Source organism: Nipponia nippon, unplaced genomic scaffold (assembly GCF_047370975.1).
Source record: "Nipponia nippon isolate SJK-2023a ecotype South Korea unplaced genomic scaffold, ASM4737097v1 scaffold_10, whole genome shotgun sequence".
Lineage (NCBI taxonomy): Eukaryota > Metazoa > Chordata > Aves > Pelecaniformes > Threskiornithidae > Nipponia > Nipponia nippon.
Genome location: NW_028262291.1, coordinates 9,190,111 through 9,209,719, shown reverse-complemented (window position 1 = coordinate 9,209,719; position 19,609 = coordinate 9,190,111). Strand labels below are relative to the sequence as shown.

Here is a 19,609-nt window from a genome sequence, read left to right as displayed (position 1 = left end):
CTATTCAAACAAAAATATCTTTAACATAAAAAAACAACCTATTACAGACCTTGCATGAGTTAATGATGTTTGCTTTCTAATCTATACAGTGAAGCAGAGAGGGAGTTAACACTATAAACCTCATGATTTTGGGTTTTCTTAATCAAATGCTTGCACAGCAATAGAAATGTCAATTGCAACATTAAACTGTTTAATTAAACTATTTATTTTGCTAATCTCCATTCTAGTACAAGGTTGTCTTTTTTTTTCTCAATCACACTCTTCTGTACTAAATCTTACGTTAAGGTTTGGTTTATAAAAGGATATTTGTCATTACCAAGTTTTCTAAATTAAAGCTGAAGCAAGCACTTCAAATTAAACATTTTTTCCAATTGATTTATCTTTCTGTTCACATTTCCTTGTTTGCTTAATGCTCAGCAAAATCCCACAATTTCAACCTTTCTACCTGAATTTCACTGAATTATTCACTGCCAAATTTGTATTCTGTCAGGTGAAAGAAGGATTTACTGCTTTACAGCACGAGCAGAAGTCCTCTCCCATGACTGTAACTCCAGGAAGAAGTGAAAGTGCACCCAGAGATGAGGACAGCCGTTCTGTTCATAACTCCATTATACAAAACCAAATAGAAGAAATTGAGAGATTCCTGAACTTGGAGAGACTTCATTCAGCAAGAAAAAGAAAATATGAAGAAGGCCAGTGAAGATCAGTGGCAGGAGATAAAAAGCACGTCTTTTAGGCACAGATCAATCACTTACTTAAACCAGATTTGTAGAGGTATTCCTATAGAATATGGTATATATGCACTGTGCTTCCATGCTTAAGCATACAGACCATTTTTATGTTCAAAAAAATGGATACAATCCCTACTAATATTGTTAGTTCTCCGTTTCTGCAATCAAATCCAAGTTACTATGTGTTTTGCCTGAAGTTAAAAAGTTCACAAGTTAATGTTTTAATGCCCGTTATGTAAAATTAAACGATTCCTTAAGAGTACCCTTCTGCTCCTCAGAAGTTTTGGCTGAAATACCTCTATTTGGTTTCTGTGTCAGACTGCTCACTCAGTTTTCAAGCAAAATCAGCTGCAACTGTTTCAAAATACAATGCTTTCTACAAACATTTACAACAACTTACAGCAGTTCTAAGTGGCAGAAGAACAGGGAAATCTTCTGCTTACCTTTACTGCCAAATTATTTAAATATATCTGTTGTAATTGACTCTATATCAATAAAGTCTCTTTCAACACTAAAGCATCAGGTATGATTTACTGAGATAAGGCAGCAGATCTTGCTTCATAAAGCTCCACTTCTAACTGGCTCACATTTTTCTTCCCTTAGGGTATAAGGGAAATTTTCTCTTACTTTACAATTACTTGCACTATCATTTTTCTGATCTCACTCCCTTCCTCCCCACACCTCTTGCAAAGAAAGATCCTCACGTTGTAAACTTAAACAAGAGCAAAAGAAACATAACCAATATTGCTACTGTTTGTTGTTGCTAATTATATAAGAAAATCAACAGAAGATATTTTCCCATGTTAGTTTTATTGCTTTTTTTTTTTGTGTTGCAATTTAGAATATTTAGCTTCTTTAAACCAATTGCATACATTTTGGAAACATTCACAAATTGTCAAAGTTTTGAATAAATTTCATCTATAGTGACATTACTAGGTGAAAAAAAAATTTTTAGGTGTCTGAGAGACTGAGGAGACTGTTTTTCACTTGATTCAAATTTTGTTTCCAGGTGTTTAGAGTGTCATACAATTGCTGCCACTGCTGCTTTCCAAAAGTCCGATGTGTGCTGTGACTAGAGAAGTAAAACAAAATTGGAAGATGATTACTAGATGTCATGCTCACCTAATAATTCTTTTATAGCATTACTTTACTCTCACAAGTGAATAGGAAAATTTTTATTTTCTCTATATTAAGGGCTGCACTTTACCAGTTAGAGAATTCTGTAGCCGTCCCAAATATTTAAAGCAACAGTCATTAGTATTCTTGTCACTATTAGGTCATTAAATGAAATGTGCTGGAAAATAGGACTCTTTCATTAAATAAGCTAATCACATTCAGTGTGAGCTTTAATAAAATTATGATAAATAGCAACTATTTAACTACCAGCAACTGATAGGAACAGTACCTTGCTTCTAGTTAAAATATTCTACGAATGTAAGTGAAATAATTAGAACACACTAAGTTCTGCAAAATGCTATGAAGAATTAAGTCTTACCTGACAACTACTTTCCTCTGTGTCTGATCTATTTTGCAGTATACCATCTTTGTCTTTACAGCTGCAAAGAAGCAATGCTGTTTTGAGCAATAGTTTCAAGCTAGTGCAAAAGGCATTAAACTGCATAAAAACCGTTCAGAATTAGATCAATACAAACATAAAAACACAGCAGTTCACTTAATATTGTTTTGATGTTGGTTTTAACAGTCTAGTAGGCAGAAAAGCAAAATGACGCAAGAAGATGAAGGTCATGCATGAATCCTGTTGTTTGGTGCCAATCTATTAAAGAAATATCCCGTACAGTTTTTATGGACTTCTGTCGCCTACAAACACATCCTGTTCTAATGACAGCAAACAAAACCAGATGACCAATTAAGCCTGCAAACAATTTATTAGTTCTATAAAGAATTACACGAAATACAGTTGCCGTCACTGAAAAGAAAAACGTTGTTTAAAATACAACAGTTAAGGATGTCTTTAAGCATGAAGTTTTGCAGCTGTATCTTGTAACAAAGACAGAAATTAAAAATGAATATTTTTCTGAATATTTAACATTAGCTTGGAAGACTATAGAAGGTATTGTTTGTTAGCATTGTGTAAAGTACGGTACTGCAGTTCTTACCATCAATAACAAATGCTTCTACATCATCAGCTCCAATCTGAAGTTCCTGTTGCATTGTGTCAAAGGATATTTCTTTATTCTCTACAGCCATTCCCATGAAAGTAAGTAGCCTCATTTTTGCCATATTGTGTTCATGCAACAACCCTGTGTAAAAGTGTTGACAGTTTATGGATATAAATCATAATTCAGTAATTCTTTAATTTGTTTTTCGTGTTACTTTTACTATATATGCTTCCAATAATTCAAAACTTATTTCACGTCAAGAACATATTCCACCTGTCCTTATCAACATTTTTTGAGATAAAACACTAATTCCTGCATCTTCCTTGTGTTTTGCTAAAATCGCTAGTTTAGTTGTGAATTCATCAAGACTCAGTCATTGTCAGTAAAAGGTAATAACTATCTACAAAAATGAAGCTCAGAGATTTTTTGAAACAGGAAAAACATCCCCTTAACAGAATTTTAGGTGGTGAGGGTGCAAGTGTATTTTTCAGTTGCATCATCTGGAAGAATAGCAATGCAACAATAAATGGAAAATACGTGACTGGTAATGTCAAAACCTTACAGCCTCACCACCCATTCTCATGTACTTGCTTGAAAATAAACCTCTCTCAGTAATGGTTGAGCAACATTACATTTTTGTGCCAGAATAACGTGTTTTGGCACAGAATTAACTGTTTATACCACAGCAAAAAAGCATCATGAGTCACATGTATGCTTACAGCATCTAGCGTGGCAAAAAAGTGCTCTTCAAGAATAGAGGAACAGATATTAAAGGTTAGGTTAGCTCTTTTTACATGATTGTATGAATGGCAACGCAAGGAATTGAGCCAAGAGCTTGCACATCTAAACCAGAGACCGTTTTCCTGCAAAAAAAGTCTAGGTCAACGAAGTTAAGACATTCAGATGAACCAAGGCATTTCTTAATCCGAGTTCTGTGAGGGACCAGCTAAGATTCGGGGGAAGTTTCTTTAAAATGAATGTCAATCATTTTGTTTTGGAATGACATTATAAACATTGGCATTGCTTCAGTAAATATTTAAGTTTGGAATTTATAACATCCGTACACTAATAGGAAAGCACATTAGTGCAGGACATCATGTTGTGTTAATTAGCTATAATTATGATGCAGGTTCCCTATTTGGCACTGATTCAACAAAAACGCGATCACCATAATTCATACGAATGAGGAGCACCAGCAACTATACCTAACTGGGTTTAATGGAACTCTACAAGCATCAAAAAATCAATTAGCACACATTAACCCTAATTAACAAATGCAAATGAGATACTGATTAACTTTCCGAAAAAGACTGCTGATAATACCAGATCAAATGTGGACATGTTAGGGCGATTCAGTTGACACAGATAATGCTACCACTGGCCTAAGTTGTCAGCATTAATAAAACAACAAATTGTAACAAACTGATGCCACCTGTAGGAGCCTTCACTGCACAGCTTTCACAGACTGGTTTTACTTGGTCCTCATCCGGGAGAGGTTAGAACTAAAGCTGATGCTGTACTGTCACTGACATCCTGTTATTAATATCCTTTATTTTAAAGCCCAATATCTTGGCAAGTTATTTAATCGAAAAAAAAAAAAATCTTTAAGGCATAGTTAAAAATTTATTTTTGGGAACAGATCATAGGTGTTCTGAAGAATTTTTGAATGCCTCATCTAATAATCATATTGTTTTCTATACAAAACTACCCTTGTTTTTCAAAGGCATGGCTGAAACACTCCGACCAAGTTCCGAGCATTCTGGCCTGCACTGCCTCAGAATCTCTACCTTGTCCACTGCTCAAAGACATTCAGAATTTTCCGAGTATACCATAAAGCAGGTGAGAAATCAAGATAACTGGAAGTAAGGCTGTCTTTCAAAACAGTTACACAGCTATTTAAGGATTTTACTAAGATTATGTGAATCCCAGATATATTGAAAATGCACACACAGTATATTCACAGAGGTAAACACAGGCAAAACAAAAGAAATCCTGACTATTGTATATTATATGATTAATACTACATATATGTGTATTTAATTTTCCATAAATTTATTCAAATGTTAGCATAACTGCATTTTCAGCAAATACTTCTGTGGAAAAATAACTAACAGATAAGCCATTTCAATACATAAAAATACTTATAATACAAAAACCACTTTCCCCTAAGAAAGAAAAGCATAAGATGCTTACACAACTAATGTTCAAATACATATGACAAAAGGCATGCTTATCCTATAGACACATTTACAAACTACCAAAAACTTGCTGCTAGTTTTATCCACGAAAAATCACATTGATATTTCCATCATTTTAATACCCGAAGTATCAGCATTTTAAAGCTCTGAGGGTAATCATTCTCAGAATTATACCACACTCCATTAACAAGATAATGCATGTGTTTAAAAGGCTGCACTAAACTCTGTTTTAGCAAAACTATGCCTTTCCTCAAATGCATTCAGCCAGTGTTCAAGTGTCATTTCAAAATCAAAGTTATAAAAAAAAAAATCTGATTTTTATGGAAACATTTATTCATTACCAATATGTCAAAACCTTAATGCAGTAATAAAAAAATCTGCATCATTGAGCAATTTCTGCATTGTCACTGACCCCTGTCCTAAAAAGCTGGAATATAAAAAACGTAATTTTAATGCATGCAATAGCTTATGAACCAGTGCTCCTTTGAAACAGTCAATTACACATCAACGGGGGAGTGTCAAAGTGTTAATTACTACTCCTTTTTTCCACAGTGTGTAAATAAAGAGGGTGCTGACATTAACATTCCATCACATTGCTTCATGTGATGAAACAAATTAACTGGGACAGACTGTGGCTTGCTAGGTCTAATGCATCAGCACACACAGACACACACACATGCTATTTGCATGTTTTATCTTACTGTTCAGGAGAAGTATTTGCCATGATAAAGTTATTAATCATAAAAAAAATTGTAAGAGATTTATACAAGCTGCTGGCTTGCTCAATAAAGTTGTGGTCTCTGGCCTAGCCTAGAGTATCAATGCATTAAAACTCCCCTCCCGAAAGGTTTAAGAGAAAAAAAGTGGGGAAAAACACAGTTCTCTTCTAAACCCATAAACCAGCTTGTCCTAGTAGAACAAACCACAGTTAGATGGCCCAATTACAATCTAGTAGAGGTTAGAGTCCACAAAATCTAATCCATTCTTAAAAAATCCTATTAAATTTCCTTGGCTTCAATATATGGGTTCAAACCGAAGCACTTTGCGGCTTCCATATCTTAAGCCACGTAAATAGTCAGAAATGTAACAATCTGAAAACTTACCAAGGGAGTCAATGAAGTCTTTGTTGTTCTGATAAAACTTGACATAGGATGCTAGTTTAGCACTTACAAAAATTGTCAAAAGCTAGAAGATGGAAAACAAATATAAAGAACAGTTTAAATATTATCTGTGCTTCCCTTCCTGCAGACTGGACAGATATATATAGATATATATAAAAAACTATTGGTATTGAACAGAAAATAAACAGTTAAGAGCTAAAATTCTGCCTTCTGTCAATAGCTGAGGGCAATCTGCTGAGGTTACTGCCTTTTCTCAGACCTGAAAGGCAGTTTTGCTACAGAACTCATATGAGGGCAGGATTTGTAACTCAGTTTCTGAGACTTCTGAAGGGAAACATTTCACATGTAATGTTTTAATTTTTTAATTTAAAAGTATTAAAAGAAATAGTACATTGCAGCTCAGTATTACTGACAGATAACTATTCTAATGAATTTCAAAAGACACTGATAAAAGAAGGCACTCCACAGATACCAAACCATCTTGCTAAAACCAAAGTTACTTACATCATGAATAAGTTCTCCTTCCAAAAATTTGACTGGTTTTAAGGCAAGAAGATGATCAAAGAGAAAGGTATTTGGATCCTTCAAAGCTCGTACAATACATCTAATTAGAAAAGGAAAATGCTTATTTTTACAGCAGTACACATTTTTATGAGTAAGTGCAACTCAATTTGTTGTTCTTTGCTTTCTAGGAAACACCCATGGGTCTTCAACTATTCTTAAATATAAGACGTGTCACATTCCAATTTTACTCTTCATTTTACAGATGGAAAAAAGAAGGAACGGAAAGCATTAAGTAATTTGCCTAGTATCACAAATTAAATTTGCCAGGTGATAAGACTACAGATTATTACCCTGCTGTTTCCATCTATGCATTTATTTCCAGGCAAACCTTTATTCCTAGAGGTATTTTTACTGTCCTCCTAAAATTTCATAGAATTAAGTTGTTTAGGAAGATTAATTACACTTGAATACGTGACACAAAACAGAGAAAACCCCAATACCAAACACTGCAAGACCTATGATTTATCAGTTGCAGCTCCAGACTATAAGCAGACCTAAAGTGTTTCTAGAACTCTAGATGAAAGCTTTTGTTCAGCGGCACATTAGAAGACTTAGTGCTACAGCTTAGATCGCGACCCTGCCACATAACACACACCCAGAAGAACTTAAGGTCTGCATAGATGCGGCAGCATGATAAACCCTAGGTAGACGTGTTCTTTCAGATGTAAAAGGCCTCAGATTGCTGTCGGGTAGTCAATGAAGTTTTCATTTATGCACAGACACTTTAATTTTCAAAATGAGTCATCCTGATTTTCCTGCATGCTCAAGTATAAACAACTCCCTTGAGAACTGTTGGCTGTACACACCCGGCAGAACTACACGACTTATTAAAAATCCAATTCCTAAGAAGAATCATGATAGGTAGAATGTCAAAATACAAGCTTTTACTCATTTTGGCCAGTGGGGAAAATACACTGTAAGGAACCAATTTACTCCCAGTTTGTCCAACAAGTAAGTTTATTTCTGTGTAGTTCACATCCTTAGTAGTTGCTCATAGAAAAGAGAGCAAGAAATTCTTCTCATCAGAAAGTGCTATTTGAAAAGAACACTCAAAGTCAGAGAATCAAGTAAAAAATCTGAAATAAAGGATGCCAATTCAAATTTTGATCGCACAGTTGATGCAAACAACACCCTTACCCAAGGCCGATCTCCCTCTCAGCAGTGACCAGAAATACACCTGTGCGCTCGCACAGCGGGCTAAACCTGACTCTGCCTAGGAACAACCAAACCTACCATAGGCTGCATAGATAAACTCCTGATCAAGTCAGCCATGCTACAGAAGAGACTGTGGCAGGGCCCTTGCCTGCCGGGCCATGCAATGCTTTTCATAGTAAGCCGATCAACGTAATTTAGCAATTGAGAAAAAGCTACTTTTAAGGAAACCAAGAAGCCCGTATTACCTGTGAGCGTCAACCCTAGCCTGGGAAGCATTGTCCTCCGTGTAACTGCCCAGTAGTTCCACCATTACTTTTGCTGCCGTGTCACTATAGAAGAAAAATAAAGTTACCTCAGGATTGCTGAAAAAATAGTTCAAACAAGACACTCAAATATTTAAATAATTCCACTATGATGTTATAGGTCAAATTAAATTACACTTGAAAAAGATGTAGATGATCCGTTTTAATTCTAGTGGAGAGAACAAATTAACTAGATGTATTCTTTCAATTCTTGTTCTACAAAATGTTTATCTTCACCCTTCATTTCATTCTCTTAAATTGATAAATTACCTGCTGGTTATGGAAAAAGCTTTCTAAGCTAGGAACAGCTTTATATGGTTCACTAGAATGCTCCTCTTATGCACATCTGGATTTAATCATTGCAGAATAAGTAGCGCTGCAAAGTTTATTTCAAATGTAAAATGGCATATCTTAAAGAATATTTATGGTCAGGAAAGTGACTGTATAAAAGCCGCCTTTTCTTCTTTCACAGATTCTCTCTTCAAGTATTCAGAGAGAGAGCTGCTCATTTTACTGACGAAGTTAAGCAGCCAGCAATTAGATTGGCTTAGGCTGCTCTGAAGCAAGCAGCTTCCAACATTGCTTTGACAAGACAGCTTTTAGAAAAAAAATTCATTCTAAGAAAACTGAGTAAACCTACAGCCTTGTCTACCCGGATTATTTTGTAAACAGCTCATCAATGTTACTGCACACCAGCTGCAAGACTGCTACTGTGTCATTTTGACAGATTTTGATTTATCTTCACGTAACAGTTCTTACCACTAGTGAGGCCAGCAACCGCTGATGCTTTTTACAAATTTTTCAGCAAAAAAGATACGCGTTGAATATGCTGTGCGTATACACACAAAACTCCATTTCCTACTTCTCAAGGAACTCTTGTTAGCTATTAAAACAGCAGGCTGTGACAGTTCTTCCATACAGAGAATAGATTTTGCTGATGCCATCTTACTGCTTCCTTCGGACAGGATAGGGTATGGGTGTTGATACAACCAAACCTTGACAACGAGAGCATGTGCTTTGCGGAAATCTCCCGTGCACATACACAGACTGGCAACTACTGTACGGAGAGGTACTTTCTCGGTGGACGGGAAGAAGGTTGGATATTACTCTCCAGAGTACAGCGAGTTACAGTGTAAAGCCAAACTCTTCCAGATACAGCAAATTTCCCCATGTGGTCTGACAGACCTACAAAATTTCCTTAAAAGAAAAAACTGTGCAAGAATAAAGTTTCAATTGGCTTTAATTACTTAAGTTAATGGCATAAATTGTACAGGGAAGAAACAAACCTACACAACACTCCCAGTACGTACTGTGCTGTGATATGGGTTTAACCCATATAGAAGCACAGGTCTGAATGGTTTTTATAGTACAACGACACTATCCTTACACGGGTATTTATTTTAAATCTCACAATACTACTATTTGACAACTTCTCTATAGGATGAGCTTTGCTGCTCCTTGATTTACCAGATCTCATAGATGTGCAGTACAAATATTGACATCATGGGAAGCAAGCAACATCACATACAATCTGGATGTATATGGAGTGAAGAGAGTTTGTGCTCAAGGCAGAGGAATTTTCTACAGGTCCCAGCCTTTACTCCAGAACCGTGTTCAGGGATGTAAACCTGAATGAAACACTTGTTTTAAGACTCCAGCATTAAAGAGGTCAGCTTATGTTTTGTCATGGCAACTGATACTGGTGTGTAGAGGAACTGATAGCTCTGTATCAGTGAAATAAAACTAATTTAGATAGCTTTATATATGAGAGAACTATTTGCATGTAAATCAGTCTATGACAGGCTATGATTTTTGTACTGGTGAAATCGTATCAACACTAGATGTTCTAGTGAAGACAAAGAACCAGTTTAATACAGGACTGATACTATACAGACATTCAAATAAGAGGCTCAGCTCATGTGCTATTCAACCTAACAGTACAAGTCCCCTTATTTAATATAAACTTTCAGAAGTTGTTCTTATATACTTCAGAACTGTGTTACTGATTTCTGGAACTTTTCCTTTCCTCCCCCCTCCCTTAGGAGCAAAAATTGAAAACTAAAACTAATTTCAAATAGTATTTGCAATCCTCCACACACTTGTTTTTTGGGTTTGGTTTTTTTTTTTTTTTTTTTTTTTTTTGTTTTTTTTTTTTTTTTTAAGAGGGAAGAGTGGAATCTTTCACTTGTATTTCTAGGAAACATCAGAACGCTACAATTCCTCACAAACTTTCTGTGCTAAAGTCTTGTGAGCCTCAGGAAATATGGCAGGCCTTTTAATCTTATTCATTCTATTCAGTGTCAAATTACTACCGTAAATTAGGATGTTTAAAGCAGTAATACAGATCACTATTTTACCAAAGCTTATCACTTAATGCGTATCTCACCTAAGATGCAAATTGAACATTTTTTCTAGCAAGACAGCTTGCGCAAGTATTCTTGGCTCCACTTGCCAGTCTAGATGCGTAACTTGACAAAAAGCCAGTGAGAATTGAAGAGTGACAGTAGATAAAAGGAAGAAAAAAAGTACAGATATTCAAAGACTTAGTAAGATGTTGGAATCAAGTTCCTCTACATTAAATGATATTAAATGGAATTAAAATTAAATGAAACAATTATTTTGCGGGTGCCTGACATGCTGAGCTTTTTGCTACAGGTATTAATAACCAGACTTGCCAGACCTGTTTGAATGTAAACCTGGGCAGGACTAATCCCACTCTGAATCCTGCCAGGCCAATGGCAGAGACCAGCTTACTGTAAGCTGGCGCCTGGCATCATATTCAAGGCCTCACAGTAGAACTCAACTCTCTGGCTGCATGCAAGCCACGCATGCCTGTAAACTCCATCTATAACTGGAAAAGAAAACAGGTTGTGTTACCTTGAAGTTTCATGCCAACACAGCTAGGAACATGCTGAAGACTAAAGCAGCTGAGGCACAAAACTCTACTGCAGAACCTTTACGGCAAAGAGCATAACCGGCAGAGAAAGTAACTGATCTCTGGCAAAGTTCAGCTACCAAACACAGGTCTCGGAAACAAGCCACACCAGCCATCTGTTTTCCAGCCACCACCACCAATTTTTCTTCAGTTGATCATGGGAAAGATAAAAATCCCTCTTTGAAGAGATCTAGATGATTGTGATCATCAGAAAGAAGAAACTTCAACCAGAAAGTGACTGGCAAGGATTTGGTAAAACAAGCTGTCAGTTCTCACTGCAGGAAAAGGAACACCACACAGAACACCTGCACGATCTACTTTTCATGAGCTACCAATCTGTTCACTGCCAAGTTATCCACTGGGGAAAAGTCTATTAGCTATGGAAAACCATCTCTTCTGCCACATGGAGTGAAGTTAAAACATAAAATAAACAAAAAAAAAAAACCTGAACTCAATTGTTTTCAACAATGTATTCTCTTCCCTTGATTATAAATCAACACAGTAACCGAGGTATGATTTTTATTACTTATTTTTCAGTTCCCACTTATCTTCCCATACTGCCCGATAGAGCAACATTCCTGAGTGCTAAAGCTGGAATGCTGCTGTGATTTTCCCATACTATTGCAAATACTGCCCACTGATCCAGGAGAGTGAACCGGGTCAAAGGTGCTAGGGTCACTTCTTGTTTTCTTTTCTGGAGAGAAGTGTAAGTGCTCTGAAAAATTGCTCCATTCAGTGCAAACCTTGTTGCAACAGATGGTAAGGACACTGAGTGGAGGAGTAATATATTACAGGGTTTGTGGAAGTTTTTAATGCCTAACTTAAAAATATCACCTATTCTGAGTAAGCAAAAAACATTTGGTAGCAAGGTTACTGGTAGCACTGGAAACAAAAATTAGAAGTTTAATCCACAGACTTGACAACAAGACTAGCTAAAAGTAGTTAGCTATGAAGTGTGGGAATTAAGGTAGTTAAAAACCTCTCAATAAATCAATAGGATGAGAATTGTTTAAAAGAGTAGGAGCATTACAGAGTATCGGTGTAATACTTCTGAAACAAAGTAAGCACTAAGCCATGTGTAAGATCTCTGATGAACACTTCTGAAATTATTTTGACCATCTGAAATATGTCATACAGTACTATCAATGCAAAAGCATTTTAATGTTAGTAACAGGAATAGGAATTCCCAATCATGTTGTAGCTCACAGTGTAACTACTCCATGAGGATTAATCATCCCTAAATTGAGGTTAAAAATGATCCTGCTATGCTGACACAGCATTTCCAGGCTACAATTTCACCAGGCCAGAATAAGCTAACTCTCCTGCCAGAAGAAACTCTCCTCCTCCTATGACAGCTCCACACTTGCCTTTTTTTTTTGCCTGGCAAGGTCACCTCCCCAGTCCCATTCACCACGCAGCTGCACAAATGCCTACACCAGCACAGACACACCCAGGTACTGGTAGCTGGAGGGGACAGGACAGGAATGGGGGGGGTACAGGACAGAATTGCTTCCTTCTGTAGCCGTACACGGTTACACAAATGTAGAAAAGGCAAGTGCAGTTCTGCTACCAGTGTAAGTCAGCAGTGTAGAGGTCCTGATGCTGCCGCACTATGAAAATTAAAAAAAAAAAACAAACACCTAGAAAACTAACTCAGAAAACAGAGTGAAAGGGAAGGGAGGCGGAAGAAAAACATACACACCCCCCCACACATCCCAAACCACACACACACCCCCCCACACACACGCACCCCCACACACACGCACCCCCACACACACGCACCCCCCCAAACCACAGCAGGGACAGTTTAGATAGGCTGAAACTGTTGTGGAACTACATGCTGAAACGAGTTCTGGACAGCAGCCCATCTCAATAGCCCTGGCCAATGCAGTCAATACACCATATCACATCTGTAAGATAAATTGATGACAGCTCTCAGTTAAGACTTACATTAATTTACAGGCACGATACACACAGGATTACTTTACATGCCAGAAGACACTGGTCTGCCAAGTCTGTTAGATCAAAGATGCTTCTTATGATCCAGGATAATAATTTAAAATGGCCAAGCAGGTATTCTGTGGACATTAATTTCCATGACTAGTGGAAAGCTCTGTCCTAAAGGTAATGTTTACACAAAAAGACTGATTCTGTTAACTGTGATTGATAAGCCTCCCAACATCATTACATAAGAGATAGCACCACCATGCACCAAAATGTCAAAAGTGCAATTAAATAATAAACTTGGCATAATGCTACAATGCTCAAAGATTAGTATTTGTAGAAAGGAATAGAATCGTACAATCACAGAATCATTTAGGTTGGAAGAGACCTTTAAGATCATCGAGTCTATGGTTTGCAGCTAATTCACCACTAACTTTCAAATACTTGGAAACACCTGTTTAATGTAAGAGTGCTTAAAAGCATAGCAAGAAAAAAACCCCAGATGTATTTGGATTGAATTATCAGTACAGATTAATTTTAAAAGTGCTGTGAGAAATACTTTCCCCTCAGATCACTTACAATACATCGACTTAAAATACAATTATCTAGTATCTATTACTTGTCTTTTATACCTTTTTTTGCAGTCCACTAGGACATCATACAAGAGTCTCAGAAGAGTATGCTTTTTCTCTGTGCCGAGATTCCAGTCAGAAATCCATTTTCGGACCTAGGTAGAATACAAGTGAAGAAGAAGCACTGGGGAAAAAACTACAATAAAACTGAAAATATTTCTCATTTTCTCTGAAGCAGAAAAGGATTGAAAAGATCTTGCACAGAGATTTCTCCTTTGGGTCCTCTGACTCCCAGGCTCCCCATGCAGAACCTGGAAGTTTTCCTGTGAGAAGCCCGAAGTCTGTGCTCTCCATGTTACTTCCTAAATAAGGATGAGTGATTCTCATACATTCTGATTCCAAAGCAAGGGACAAGAACTTGATGTCTCACTCCTGATCAAAGCTTCTCACTTTCATTACTATCACAGGAACCAGACACATCTAACTACGCCCAGCGTCAGAAAATAAACAGCAGCTTGATTTAAATTCTGTAGACAGACCTTTAAAAGATAAGAAATTCTGTGTTTCTTATTTCACTAGGCTCCAGCAATTTATAACAGGTCTGTATCAACTCTGACTAATATTTAGTGAGATGCAACACGGTTAACACAAAGGCCGTAACTTGAAGCACCACATTAATTACCTGATCTAGTTCAGTCGGAATGTACTGGATGGCACCACACGACGAGGCCACTTTAAGAAGGCTGCAGTACACTGTGTATCTCACCGGCGTGTTCTTATCCATACCATGGAAGAGATTGCTCAGTCTAAACCACAAACAGCAAACAACGGAGTTAAAGAGGTTTCAGAAAACATTACTGGAGTACACCTAACCGTTTCTATTAAGATGCGTGCCAGTACACACAAAGCACCTAGTGGCACCTTACGTCTGTGATGAATTGTAACGGCTTCCAGTTTTGTAACAGTTTTCAGCAAAGAAGCTGAAACTTCATGCATTTTACTTTTACTTTTGTAATACTCGAGCAAAGAAAGTATATTCGTACTTCTATTTTATGATAGGGAAAAAGAAGGTAAAAAAAAAAGCGCTTCCTGCAAGAAAGACATACCTTGACAGAAACCCCACACGTTGATTTAAAGACATACAATGGCAAGACACCGTTGTCTCACTTTTCCCTGTACAATACTTACAGCTGCAACCTAAGAGACGGGCGTTCTCCTTCCCGAAATTTTACTAACTTCTCACACAGGCTTTCAATCAGTGCTTCTTGTTTGTCAGGTTCCAGGATAAGAAGCAAAGAGACTACACTGTTCATTACGCTCTCAACATCTGCACAAAACAAAACACGCAGCCGCTTAAAATTGCAAGCGCCAATCATCAGTAACGATTTAGTGCTGGAGAGTTACTTCTGCCGTGAATGATTATTTTGCATCAGTAAGAACTGTTAAAGAAAGAAAATACCAAGATAGCCCATCTGGATATTCATCAGAACGTACCAGAGATTTGGCTCGCGTGGTCTTTCACCAACAAATCTCTATGTAAAGCAAGGATCACCACTCTAAGGTCAAAACAGAATTTGGTATTTAATATCATGCTTACTCTGAATTCTCTGTTCACACGTAAAAGAAGTCAGAGGAACTTCAGGTTTTGGTCTTAAAAAGTGGCTCCCTCCCGCACATCCAGAAAGTGCCCCATGGTTCTATAGCGAGAACACTAACACCTAGTGCTCGCGTACAGTAAAACATTTATTTCACCAGAGCACATGGGAAACCCAGACCACAGAGAAAACGCCCTCAAGAACAAAGTGTATTCAAAAGCCTCCTCAGCTCCTGTTTTAGCATGGTGTTACATCCTTTCCAAACAGGACCAGACAGGTTTTGTGTTTTCTTTTCACAGTCTGCCCAAGTATCAGCTATGCAAAGGATAAGAACAAAATTTATTACATATGGAAAATAGTATTTATTCCCTGAAATTACATCTGAACATCAAACAGCAGAGCAGTAAGCTTCTCTGGTATTTCATACTCATTTTCCTACAGCAGAAGGCAACATGAAAAACAATCTTAAGCACTCCTTCTTAGACGAACAATGCATTTCTTCAAACAACGTATATTATTCATATTAGCAACTGATTTTTTACATGTAAAGTTCTAAACGGAATTTGTATATTGGTACAGAGCACAGCAGGCACAGAAAGATCATTTAAGGCTACTGCAGCATTACCAGTGTCATTAAAACACATTAGAGCAGTTTCTAAGGATCTACAGTCCTAACTCAAAAAGAGTTACTGACTACGGAAATCTTAGTGTTTTCAGACAATATTAATCAATTAACATTTAGGCCTTCAAATTTATAGTTACAGATGTCTAGTTTTCATCACAGCCATTAATTGACAGTAAGTCTTATTTTTATCATACATTTTTTTCAGAGACGAAACCTATTTTATATATAACTTGCTATGCCCTCGTACTAAGCACAGTCTAGCTCGATTTCTGGCTTCTTTAAAGGGCGCTGGATGTTTGGAGAAGGGAGGGGCAGAGTACATGCAAACTTTACATGGCAATGATGGAAATAAGCACTTTCAGTTTTATAAGGATGCATGTGTTAGCATGTGAGCCATGCAACATACCTCTGAACTCTGCCAACTGCTACTGTTTGAAAGCACTGATGGCAATATGTTTAGCAAGAACGACAAGACTTAAAGATGCAAACCTTTGTCATCTTCTTTCAGGCACACATCACAAACTTCAATGATCTGTGCCAAGTCCACATGAAGTCCACCTTCAGCGTTTTCTTCAGAGATTTCTGCTCCTTTGGATTTCAGGTAAGCTCGAAGTTCTGCAGCCTTGAAGAAAACGAACACAAAAAACAAAAGAGTTGTTTTGTGAACAGTAAAGGCAAAGCAATTAAATTTCTTACAGATTTTTATTCTGTAACCACTCCTCTGCCCCCGCCACTCACTCACACCAGCTCTCACTTCTCCCTACCACACCATATCCTACAACGCTCCCTCTGCCCGACTTTAACGTATAACCCAAACACTGACTCACTGCACGCGCTGTGGCTGGTTTGCCAGTAACCAAACAGATCACACAACTGTTGAGCTTTCTCGCAGTAGGAACACGTCACTTACAACCACTGGCTGGAGGACAGCGGGCCGAGTAACTTTTTGTGACAAAGACGTTTCTTCTTATGAATTTTTACTATCTTTTACTCCCTTTGAAAACTTCAGGCAAAACAACAAAACCATTTAGTTGCGCCTTCACCAGAAAAGAAAAAGGGTATAAGCAAAACCACTTTTGAGGAGGCAGAAATTACGGTCTTTACACAAGTTAAAGACAGGTCCCAATATAACCCTATGACCTGCCTTACCTTGTTAGGATTTAAACCTACACCAAGAAAATACCTTTCCCCCAGTGACTGGCCTATGCATTAACTTTACGACCCACGGTTTCAGCAGCAGAACCATAACCCTTCAGAGACAATCTGTGTGAGGCCATACAACTTTCGGCACACGGGAACTCTGTCTGACCGGGATGCTACTGTAACACCAGGTGTCATTTACATCAAGTTCGGTGTCAAATCATTCCGGTACCATAAAACACAGCTAAACGCTCTAGGACCCTTTACTGCACTGAAGGTATTTCAGGCTAACTACTCGATGGGGATTTACTAGACATTATGGCAAGTGGAAACTGGATTGAAGGCTAGTAGTTGTGTATGCATTTCTTGTAGATTTCCAACTGCGTATATATACACCACTTAAAAGAGACTGGGAACAACAAACCCTAAAATTCAAAGACAAAACAAAGAAGTAGTTCAAAGACAAATTTCACAGTTCCCACGCCTGTAGCACCGAGAATCCTGCAAAACCAAGATGCACACGTAATGCTCCAGCCCGCACCCCAACTAGTTTTCCTCTTCTCAGAAAGAAGTACTGCTGAGGAGAGATGAAAACAAAGGATTAGGGAGGTGAAGAACTTTGAAGGGGAAACCGCAAACGCAGACCTCTCTTTCAGCTGACAGTGCCTTTAATTCTCCTGTTACATCTCCCCGGGAAGCGCCGCGGACAAGTTACGGAGAGCTGCGGGGCCCCGCAGACAGCGCGGCAGCCTGCAGCAGGACCGGCGGGCGCGCCCCGGCCAAGGGGGCAGGCCTGACAGGCCCCGCTCCGCCTGCCCCGCCAGCCCCGCCGTCCCCCCGCGCAGGCCGCCGCAGCCCGGCCCGGCCCTGCTCACCATCCCCGGCACCGTTCCCCCCGGGCCCGGGGCCCGGCCCCCTCGCTCTGCCGCCGCCGCCGCCGCTGACCTGATCCTCCTCCGTGATGTCGATAAAAGCCGGGACGCTCATGGCGGCGGAGGCTCCCGCGGCCGGCCCGAGCACGCCGCCCGCACCGGAAAGGCAGAACGACTTCCGGCGCCGCGCGGCGCCCGCTTCCGCTTCCCCGCCACTGGGAGGGCGGGGCTGGCGGGCGCTCGCGCCCCGCCCCGCCCCGCCCCGCCCCGCGCGCCGCTGGGCGCTGCGCGCTGAGGCCGCCGCGCTGAGGGGAGGGCGGCGGCGGCGGCGGCGGCTGTCGCCAGGTCTCGGCTCCGGCCGCGGCCCCTCAGAAGGGCGCCTACCCCCTCCGCCTGGCCCTGCTGCGGGGCAGAGGTGCCCCCGCCTCGGCCGGGCGACTTAGCGGCAGCCCGGACCCGGATTTCACCTCACGATCTGCCGGGCGGCCGCGGGCAGCGGCTCGGCGGCGGGGCGCAGCCGGGCGGGCCGCCTCAGCGCTCGCCTGGGCGAGCTGGCCGCCTTTAGTCAGATATTCCGTCACGCCAGGGCTGTTGCCGTGTGGAAAGAATGAGATTTTTTTTTCTCTCTCTCCACTTAAAACGAGTATTTTCTACTCCTGCCTCCCTTCTTCTGGAAGAGTTCAAATAAGAGACTCAGTTTAGGTATGTAGGGAGTGAAACCTGGTCAGAGACAGGACAGAAGTTCCTAGCCAGGTCCTGGTAACGTGTTGCTTAAGTTGTCTTAATGCCACCTTAGCTCATACTCCAGTTAAAAGTAACAAACAGTGACTTGGTTTTACCAATGTATTGCACATTTCTTCAGATAGAGAGCAAGAAATTTCCGATTCAACACCTCTGGTAGACCAACAGGAACACAGCTTGTTTCTCCCAATATTTCAACGGCTAAAATGAAAGCCAAGAAAAGGAAGTGGAGGGGAAAAGAAAACCACAGGCAAACTTTTATTTCCCTGTGGTTTATGCTAAGTGTTCACTGGATATAGAAATTTAGAAAACACTTAAGACAGGTTCACAAATATTTGGGTTAAATATTTTCTAAAGACTTATTAAATAAGGGCTGGAGGGTTTTGAGAGAAGGCTTTGTGGATGGCCGCATAGCTACGTAACAGCACCGGCTGGAAAGTAATTAAGAGCTTTTTATTACTCTAAAAGTCATTGAGTAATTCAAGATAAATATTTCTTTGGAGAAATACAGTCTGACAACCCGTAATGGAGTTTTGAAGTGCCAGGAAAAGAGAGCTGAGATGACGACTCTGCTAAGGAGAAAGTTGAGGCTGGTACTGCGGCGCTGCGTTTTGTGCTGTTTACATTAGACCATGCAACTCAGCTTGATGGTGCAGTGTTCTGTAAAGTCTTGTCCCTGATGTAAAATAACTAAATGAGCTATCGTTCACCCCGACTGGAGGTAGTGTTTTGTGCTTCAAGAGTTTAAATAAATAATCTGCAGTATGAAAAAAGCTATATAGATTTATTGATCATACCACTGAGTGCCTTCCTAGTGTTGACACTGTTGAGCAAAAAGAGCCGTTGCTCTCCTGTCAGTGAAAGACTCATTTAGCCCCAATTTTACAAATGGGATTTTAGCAATAAATACGGAAACACAAATTAAAAAAGGGTCTTAACAGCAATATTGGTGTTCGCAGTGGTTTGTATTTAGAAATCATTTACACAAACTTTG

At 39.3% G+C, this 19,609-nt stretch overlaps 2 protein-coding genes across 4 annotated transcripts in view; one reads left to right on the top strand and one right to left on the bottom strand.

Moving 5' to 3' along the window:
* CCDC73 (coiled-coil domain containing 73) overlaps positions 1 to 1,385 on the top strand; it is a 75,365-nt gene extending 73,980 nt beyond the window's left edge. Inside the window, exon 19 of the mRNA XM_087743892.1 lies at positions 491 to 1,385. Coding sequence (XP_087600018.1) covers positions 491 to 700 — 210 coding nt within the window. The 3' untranslated portion in view covers positions 701 to 1,385. The remainder of the gene's footprint in view (positions 1 to 490) is intronic.
* Positions 1,386 to 1,522: 137 nt separating this feature from the next.
* Positions 1,523 to 18,071, bottom strand: EIF3M (eukaryotic translation initiation factor 3 subunit M). Of its 3 annotated transcripts, none has more exons than XM_087743904.1 (11): positions 17,948 to 18,071; positions 16,352 to 16,484; positions 14,831 to 14,969; positions 14,325 to 14,448; positions 13,703 to 13,797; positions 8,135 to 8,218; positions 6,675 to 6,774; positions 6,153 to 6,234; positions 2,849 to 2,992; positions 2,227 to 2,287; positions 1,523 to 1,803 (listed from the first exon to the last, which is right to left on the bottom strand). In XM_087743904.1, the coding sequence occupies exons 1-11, from the start codon at positions 17,987 to 17,989 to the stop codon at positions 1,683 to 1,685; spliced, it is 1,125 nt and encodes a 374-aa protein (XP_087600030.1). In that variant the 5' UTR covers positions 17,990 to 18,071; the 3' UTR covers positions 1,523 to 1,682. The 3 variants fall into 3 exon arrangements, with proteins under 3 accessions (XP_087600030.1, XP_087600036.1, XP_087600044.1); XM_087743910.1 differs by having other exon boundaries at positions 17,878 to 18,016; XM_087743918.1 differs by lacking the exon at positions 17,948 to 18,071 and adding an exon at positions 15,137 to 15,198 and having other exon boundaries at positions 16,352 to 16,486.
* Positions 18,072 to 19,609: the final 1,538 nt, after the last annotated feature.

What these genes read in the sequence shown, in the direction of transcription:
- EIF3M (XM_087743904.1), bottom strand. Translation starts at nt 17,989, where the DNA reads ATGAGCGTCCCGGCTTTTATCGACATCACGGAGGAGGATCAG. An exon ending in ACATCACGGAGGAGGATCAG is followed by an intron (nt 16,485 to 17,947) that starts GTCAGCGGCGGC and finishes GTTTTCTTCAAG; the next exon opens with GCTGCAGAACTTCGAGCTTA. An exon ending in TTCCGACTGAACTAGATCAG is followed by an intron (nt 13,798 to 14,324) that starts GTAATTAATGTG and finishes TATTCTACCTAG; the next exon opens with GTCCGAAAATGGATTTCTGA.